General features: G+C 40.9%; 1 protein-coding gene across 4 annotated transcripts; it reads left to right on the top strand.

Annotated features, from left to right (window-relative positions):
- Positions 1–3,026: 3,026 nt before the first annotated feature.
- LOC123145376 (uncharacterized) lies at positions 3,027–8,127 on the top strand. 4 transcript variants are annotated; one of them, XR_006472262.1, is made up of 8 exons: positions 3,027–3,912; positions 4,418–4,822; positions 4,903–5,150; positions 5,773–5,857; positions 5,958–6,247; positions 6,432–6,481; positions 7,129–7,188; positions 7,620–8,127. XR_006472262.1 is itself a non-coding variant. In XM_044564779.1 (7 exons), the coding sequence occupies exons 4-7, from the start codon at positions 6,136–6,138 to the stop codon at positions 7,534–7,536; spliced, it is 402 nt and encodes a 133-aa protein (XP_044420714.1). In that variant the 5' UTR covers positions 4,225–4,822; positions 4,903–5,150; positions 5,773–5,857; positions 5,958–6,135; the 3' UTR covers positions 7,537–7,601. The 4 variants fall into 4 exon arrangements, 1 of the variants encoding a protein (XP_044420714.1); XR_006472261.1 differs by lacking the exon at positions 7,620–8,127 and adding an exon at positions 7,357–7,601 and having other exon boundaries at positions 4,418–4,810; XR_006472260.1 differs by lacking the exon at positions 7,620–8,127 and adding an exon at positions 7,357–7,601 and having other exon boundaries at positions 4,906–5,150.
- Positions 8,128–8,894: the final 767 nt, after the last annotated feature.

Below are 8,894 nucleotides of genomic sequence, written 5' to 3'. Positions count from 1 at the left end.
AAAGGTGAAATTGGAACCTTACGTTCCTTTTAATTAGTAGAGATAACCTTAGGAAGACATGATTTTTGAAGGACATTTCCACACGCTTTCTCGCAATATATCTACATAAAGTAAAAGATTTGTATATTACAACAACTAACTACAAGAGAGTGAACATTAAATTATGCACCAGCCTCTTCTCTAGTCTATTGGGCACACAAATGAAATATGAAATGCCAACAACGTAAAAACAATCCTTGACAGGTACCACAAGACAAGTCTGATTAAAGGAGACTGACATGCTAAAATCGAAGAAGGAATGAGCAATTGGTACCTATGGATTCATTTGGAATAGATGATCACCCTACTTAAGTCGGCAAAGAAATGAGTAACCTGTACCTATGAGCTAACATGTAGCAAATAAACTGAAAGGTAAGGGCTAATGGCAGTCCCAACAATTTATGAAGAGAAGCTTTCCTAAGCACAAGTTGAAACTAAGTTCATCAAATCCAAAGAATCTATAAACGCATTTGATAACCTCATGAAGGAATCTTGAATATTCTAGATACCAAGTCAGCAAACATCGATCTAGTCCAACAAGGGAAAACATATCTATGCGTTCTAGTAATTTTATTACCCCGAGGCACACATCACACGTAATCATTCTCATCAAGCATTGATTCCCCTAGTTTTGTAGGCATATGACAATTAATGGTTAACTCATTGCAAGTAATGTATCAACAAATTCACTACCGGAAACGACCATGAATCAGATTGCTAGTGAAGCCAAGTATTTTAATATAAACTTATATAGCAAAATAAAAATAGCAAAGCAACTGGACTACTCCATCATCATCCAATACCTCACGAGTTTGCGCCCACAGAAAATTGCCACAAAAACAATGCCAATTGCGATAAACCTTGAGGAACCTTCAAAGTATTCAGATATGATATCACACATGTGATTAGTAATAAAAACAATAAAAGATGACATGAGAGCTTCAGTCGGGTCAGACCGGAAAGAAATATCATAATCCATTGACATAACAAATGTGGATGAGAAGGCTATGAACATAACAAAATAAGCTTCCCCAATTTATGTGTGTGTTGTATTTGCTCAGATTTGAAGACCGATAACAATAATTCAAACTTATGCCTTCAATGCCAGTACAACCTCATGTTGATTTGATATCGCTAGGTTCAGTGGCGATGGTGTTTGGAGGGCATGAAGGGGCAAACCGACTATGATCGAGTGCCCACCTGCCAGGTACACATCAGCAAGGGCAGTGAACGGATGATTACCAGGATCCACCCATTTACAAGTGGGGTCACAAGCGTTGGCTAAAGCCTCGATGAAACACAACCCAATAATTCATGGGAGCTTAGTATCTGTACCGACTCCTATCATACATCAACAAACAATACTCGTGGCCACTTTCATCTGGTCTAATGGTAAATTAGTACCATTAAGTAAGACATTTATCACTTATTATATTGAACTTTTTACTTTTATAACAAACTATGTCGACATACAAACTTACCTATATAGTTTTTTCTATTATATTACAAAAAAATAATCATGTTATAATGTGTCTAAATATTAAGATGCAGTTTTTATTGCATAATTTTAACGTTAGATTTGGAATGTGCATGTGTACTACAATAAAAGCATATATTGAAAACAAAGTGAAGCTAGTTATTTCATTTCAAGACATGGCCTCTTAATTATTATTTTAGGTTTAACTGGATTTTCTATCTTAGGGCAATATAAAAAGAACAAAATTGTATGTCTTCATATATTAATTTGTGGAACTTATATGAAATGCATGTACATATGTATGTGTTTGTGGCCATTTTATTATCCTTACATTTCATGGCACAAAGCGCTAAAATTGACAGAGGTTTCTAGAGTGCATGATTTTAGGGTGAGTACTTAGAAGGGATAATCCTAGAGTAAGCTAGATATTTACGGAAAGAATCTATTCTCGATTGTTGGCATTGCTTGTTTATTGGTGTTGTCATTGTCAATATGTCTTTAATGTTTATGAAGGGATCGATGGGTTGACTAGATGGGCTAAATATGAGACTATAACAATTTAAGGACTAGTGTGGATACATAAGTTTTATGGAAATGGCATTTAAGGTGAGAACAACCTCTATGGCAAGGCAAAGCTAGCTACACAAGTTAAGTAAGAGCAACAACAAAATAGCAAGCACAGGCAAAAGTAAAGGGGCATGGAATGGATTAACCACAAGTTAAAGACATGGATGTATCATGCAGTTCACACTGTTAAGAGAGTGCTAATAGCAGTTGGATGATTGCAAGAGATAAAGCTTCCCGAGTTTCATCATAGGCTCTCCTTGAGCCCTGATACATCTCCAACGTATCTACTTTTCCGAACACTTTTGCCCTTGTTTTAGACTCTAACTTGCATGATTTGAATGGAACTAACCCGGACTGACGTTGTTTTCAGCAAACTTGCCATGGTGTTATTTCTGTGCAAAAATAAAGGTTCTTGGAATGACCTGAAACTCCACGGAGTCACGTTTTGAAATTAATAAAAAATATTGGTGAAAGAATCAACAAAGGGGAACCACACCCTGTCCACGAGGGTGCAGGGCGCGCCCACCCCTCTAGGGCGCGCCCCCTACCTCGTGGGTCCCCTAGACCTCCACCGACCTCAACTCCAACTCTATATATTCACGTTCAGGGAGAAAAAATGAAGGAGAAGGATTCATCGCGTTTTACGATACGGAGCCGCCGCCAAGCCCTAATCTGTACTCCTAATGGACGACTTGGTGAATAGTCTCCGCGATTTAATTTCGCTGGTTTTTTTCCGTCATCCTCCCACCTCTGTTTTTTTTCGTCATCCTCCCATCTTCGGTTAATTTTCGTCCCACCTCTCCAGGTTTATTTTTGTCCTCCCTCCCACACGTCGACCAAAAAAACCCCAGGGATCCCTCCACGTCCGTCGATCCAAGGACAGTCCTCCCGTCGCACCAGAGAAAAAGGGCCGAAAAAAAACCTACTAAAAAAAACCAGCGATCGCTCGCTGCTCCATCCCTCGCCCCCGCCGCTCGAGCGAGAACCACCGAGGCTCAACTCGACTCCCCTCGATCTGTTTGCCCCAGCCGCCATAGCAGAGCACTTCGCTGCCGCCAAGATGCGAGGGGAGCCGCCGCCGCCGAGGTCCGAGAGGAGCCGCCGCGATCCTCCTCTGCACACATCACCGCCTGCGACGCTGCATAACCACGGTCTCCACTGGCGCCGCGATGGCTGTGCCCTCCACCCATATCCGTCCGCCATTGGCCCTGTATTGTCCCTCCCGATGGGATCCAGCCTCCACCACTGAGCACGGTGCGATGGGATCCACCACGGACGAGGGAAAGGCGCGCGCGGGCGTCGTGATGTGGTCGTCACGTGGCGCGGCACGATCCAGGCTCTGGAATGGGTCGACGATCTTGAGTTCGCCATAGTGCCGTCCAGAGGCCCCCTTTGTGAGGCCGCCTGCGCAGACGCTTGGTGCACCGCGGCTGGATCTCCATCGCCACCAACAACAGGGACAACGCCAGAGACCAGGTAATCTTGTGAATACGATGGCACTGTCATGTACATGGTGCACGACTCAGTGTTGAGCTCACTTGCAGCTGCATGCTCATGCAACCATGGATGTCAGGCACGGGATGTGCTGGACATTGTTCAGTGCCAGGAGGTGAGCATCACCATGACAAGGCATAGCCTTGGGGCAGTGCTGAACGCATTCGACATCACTGAGAATGACTACAGCTGCACGACCGCCGTAGCGCATTCACTTTTGCCCTGTGCGGCGGCAGCACCGGCTCCAAGAAGCGGTTTAACGCTGCCACGGCCACCGGCCTCTGTGTTCTGTCGCGTCCGCAACGCTCGAGACATTGTCCGCAACGTTGATGAAGGTGAAGGAGATGGAAATTTCAGATAGGACAACATAAAAAATATTCAGACATGTCTTTACCACTACAAAATATTCAGTCACTGCCCTTGTGCCAATTCTTTTCTGCTTTATCCATGAATTAGTCTGTGCTTCCCCAAAATTCATGCATTTGAAGTTTTGAACTAAAGCTTAGTTGATGTAGGGAAGTGAATTGTAGACGTATTTTTAAATTTATATTTAGTACTAGAATTCTATTTTCAATTCAGTTTCACATCATCGTGTCACTAGAAATTCCAACATGGTATGCTTGTTCGTTTAGACTAGACAACTTTATGAAAATGCGGCGTCGGCATCAGTATGCTGCCATTGATCCTATTGCCAAGCTTTTTTGTACATCATCGACACAACATCATATAGTCAATATGATTCCCTATGCACACTGCCCATTAACTGAATTACTAGAATGTTCATTGTTTTCTTCCATGTGTATCCCTTGGGGTGTGGTTCTTATGAGCACTTATTTGCAGGTTTGTGGAGTCCTCCTAGAGTTTGAGAAATTTTAATGAGAATTGGTTTGACAGAAACGGGAGGAGGGGCCATTAGGACAATTTTTACGTAGAAGAGATCTCGGGCAGACTGGAACCTATGGACCAAAACTATGTGTGGTTTCCTGCTGATAAATGTGTTGAAATATGTGTGGTTTCTTACACAAATGGAAGTTATCAAGCATGTTCTTTATGCAACAAAAATTTACTCCATCTGTAAAGATATATAAGAGCATTTAGATCACTACTTTAGTGATATAAATGCTCTTATATTTGTTACGGAGGGAGTAGCAGATATATTTGACTAGATGTGCCAAACTGTTGTGTCATCCACTTCACAAATTAGAGGTCGATATGCAGTGGAAGCTTTTGCAGGTCATTTTCAAAGTTAAGTATATCTTCTTTGATGTGATGTTTCATTTGTCCGCGTGCATCATGCTAACATCTGTTGGTTTGTTTCTAAACAGCAGTGCTACTACTGTGATGCATAAATTCAGTTCCACTTCTCAAGCTACTAGCCCTAGAATGAGGCAGTGCAGCGATGATTATCTAGCCCTCCAAGCTGGATGCAGCAAGGTTACTCGTGATCAAAACCGTTGATGTCAGTTCAAAAACCGGTTCTGATGCCAATTGGCTTGAGGAAATCAGCCAAGATGCTTTGAAGAAATTGCACGCTTTCTATCAGTTCTGCAGACCACACACAATCTTTGGCACTGTGAGATTTGTCATATTTAGTTCCAATCTACATATGTAGTTTTGATGCACACTGCTTGATGCGCTCTTTCTTATGTTTATTGTATTGTTAGATTATAGGGATAACTTCAGTGTCTCTCGTGTCAATGAAGAGCCTAGATGATTTTACTACTACGATACTAAGAGTTATTATAGATTTTTATCTGTTACGAGTAATATTATTTGGCAACTAGATATATACCTAGCCATTTGTGTATGAAAATTCTACATTGTTACTCTTTAAAAAAATCAAAATTTTCACTTTCTGTGCACGCTTTGGCTGCTGCTTTATGTATGAAGATTTACGTGGTAGGGCTGAATCAGCTATACGACATTCAAATTGAAAAGGTTGTATTTTATTCCTTGTGCTTTGAGAAAATGCACCTTCTTAATCCTTTATACTGTACAATCATTTAGTATAAATTATACTCTATTTTGGAGATCAACAAGCCAGATTTTCCATTTGTAGCTGGGCGATTTTCAGTAGCAACTGGAGTACTCTTAGTGGTCACATTCCTGATCATAGTATATTAGGTTCAACATAATGGTGTTATGGTGTGGAAAATATGGCTGAAGTCTAAATACTTAAGTTTTGTTGTTTTCAGAGCTTTAACACTGGATCTGTTTCGGATCGGTGCCACTGACGTGTGCTTTAATTATCAGCTTCCTTCTTGGAAGTGTTCCATTGAGGTAAGTAGCACTTACCATCATGAGAATTGGAAAGTAAATTCCATGAAACCATCAAACGCCAAGTGATGATCATTTTCATCTCATATTTGATCCTTTTCAGGCTCCGATGCTCCGGTGGGAACGACACACACTCCTCGCTGCATCTTGTATCCTATTTGTGAGGGCTATCGTGGTCCAATTACCTTTCTTTGCACATATGCAGGCACTCGGCACAGTACACATCTTCAGTAGCACTAGAAATTCATACTTATTTACTTGGCTTCCTTCGTCAGTGTTTGATGATTCATTTTGCAGCGACATGTTCTGAAAAGGCCCTTGGCAGCAACAAAATGACTGGTGTTTGCAACATTGTCCATGTGTTGGTTCTCTGCCGTCATAGCTATATTCAACGTAATTAAACATGCAATGACTCTATACTTTTGGTATCATCAAGCATATTTTTATTGATGTCCGGAGCTTTCAGGATATTCCTGACGTTGATGGAGACCGAGACTTTGGCATCACTAAAAGTGTTTCAAGAAAACCATATGCCACCATAAACTGGTTGATTTTGAACCTATTTTTTCGATTGTAGGTGTATCAGCTTTGCAGTGGAGCATGTTGTTCGCCGTGGGTCGAACTGAGGTGAGTATTTGATGCGTTAGTAGATTGGGACGTTGGCTGCTCGGCGTGAGTACCTATGTCTATGTTATGTTTGAGTTAAAAGCACAATTTAGATGTGGGCCACACATACATAGATTAATGCATAGTTAGCTACCCATCTTGTCACCTGGAGTTATATCTCTGCACATATCTGAAGGCAAACATTGTACGCAAGTGATCTGGTTATGAAAAGCTTCATGTCCAGTCAAAATATACATGATGCTAGGTGAAAATAATCATAGAGGTTCATTGAAGATGGATTTGATTTAATTATTTAGTGCCCATGGATTTAATTGTCATTGAGAAGCATAATATCTTGTTGATGCTTCGTAACTTGTTGGTTGTTGTTATTTAGTTTTGCCCATGGAGTCCAAGTGTCCATCGAATTTCATAGATTGCTTCATAACTTGTTGTTGATGTTTGTTCATGCCTTTTGAATGTGTGCTTCGTAGCTTTGCTATTGTCGTTGGACACTTGGACTTAGATGATATATGACTTGGGGTTGGGTGCATAGCTCTTTCACCAAAAATGCAAAGTATGGTAGCTTAAACCGTTGGAAGGATATCACCATCGATTGGCTAAGCTTGCGTATTTTCTGTAAATTATTAAAGCATTGTGCTGAAATGTAGGCCAAGACTGATGAGTTGAAGGCGAGAACAAACTACTACTCTACCCAGCAACTTATACAGGTGCATTTCCCTATATTTTTACATAATATGACCTGCCAGTTTGCTTTATGCAGATTTGTACTGGTTAATAGTTAGTGTATGAAAAATAAGCATGATTTATGCTCCTCTTTTCTCCTTGAAAACTGTACATGTTGTATGTGTTGATGACACTTTCATATGGTGATATAGAGATGTGGTCTTGACCCTGCTCAAGCTCATCCACACCGCTGTCACTATAGCTGCTTCTGTGAGTCTCTTGTCATCTTCTTCGCCGCCGGCTTGGTAAATCTCTCAGTTTACTTCTCCTCTTCCTCTCTTGAGCTCTGTAGAAAGTTGCATGAACCAGAGGCCGAAGGCAAAGTGCAGTAGGCGGTGCATTGGTTATAATATATGTGTAGCCAGTAAGGGATGGTTCGTTCTCATCTCAAAGGCCTAAAGATTTGTTGTTGTAGGTCACCACATTCGCTTCCCACAGCTGTGGATGACGACAAGGAGGTGGTGGGTGACATGGGCAAATAGTGCTTGGATGTCCATGTTGCTTGTCTGCGTGTCTGCATAGAGAATTTTCTGTTGTTTGATTTGGTTTTACTGGAACAAGGAGTGGCGCTGCCCAAGCTCCCCATTACCCATTGTATTGAGTTAATTGCCGTTGAGGTGCGGACTTGCCATTTATTGTGATTTTATCATTCCTCCTTATTTTAAAATTTTGTTCCACAAGATAGTTCTTGCTCATAGAGATGCTTTGCATGGATTGTTTAAAAAACAAAGAACGTGACAAGTTTGTGCTTTGAAAATGGGATACTATGCTTAGTTCTAGCTTTAACATTTGTGATATCCAATTATACTCCTATGGCTTGTATGCCGTGGCAAGATGCCCACTTACTGCACCAATTCTCATTCGAAACAATGCTCTTTTGTCTTTGGGACCAATTTTAGTGGTGACTTAATAACTGATTTTGTACTTTCTGCTTTAGGTTGTGAGGATGCAGGTTAATCGTGCTGCTGATTGTATAAGAGCTTGCAAAATGGACGATAATTTATATTAATTCTGCAAGCACTTTCTTGTCGGCATGAATTCATAAACTTTACTTTTGCACTTGGTATTGTGTTGTCTAATGTTCCCTGAGCTAGGAAATTTGCATTTGGGCTGTACTTCCAAAGATGAAATTGTCTGCATAAGTGATTGTTCCGAAGGTGCCCAATATGCTCACTAGGTGTCCTATAGCTATAGGTAAGGAGAGCGACTTGGTGCTTAATACTCGGTTTCTGTGGGAACCAAGGAAAGATGGTGCTGGAATATAATGTACTGAAAACATGATAATTTAAAGGATGTTATAGTGTCAAAATGATCTAATCAACATCTTTTTGTTCTAGACCAAACATGAGATACATTAAAAAGATTTGCCAAGGTCTTTTCTGTACAAACTCATCAATGCTTTTTGTTCTTGTAGTTGTTTGATTCTTTCTTTACATAAAAAATTCTTACATTGAACTAGGCCCGGTTATGTACATGACAACTCTCCTTTGACCTGACGCAAATGATTTGGCATGTTTGATCTTGAAAATGTTGAGAGGAAAAAAAAGTTGATGCACTACTCTGTAGCACCCATGCGTCAACTCCTTCAATTCCTATTTGGTCAATACATCTTGAAATTTTTGCTCTGGGATTTGGTGGCTGCTTACAGTTTCACGAGCTTGAGGGGAACTATCGGATGGTTCAAGATCCG

This window comes from Triticum aestivum, chromosome 1B, assembly GCF_018294505.1.
Source record: "Triticum aestivum cultivar Chinese Spring chromosome 1B, IWGSC CS RefSeq v2.1, whole genome shotgun sequence".
In the NCBI taxonomy this organism is placed as follows: domain Eukaryota; kingdom Viridiplantae; phylum Streptophyta; class Magnoliopsida; order Poales; family Poaceae; genus Triticum; species Triticum aestivum.
Note: the sequence above shows the minus strand (reverse complement) of the source record. Positions and strands in the feature narration are given on the sequence as shown.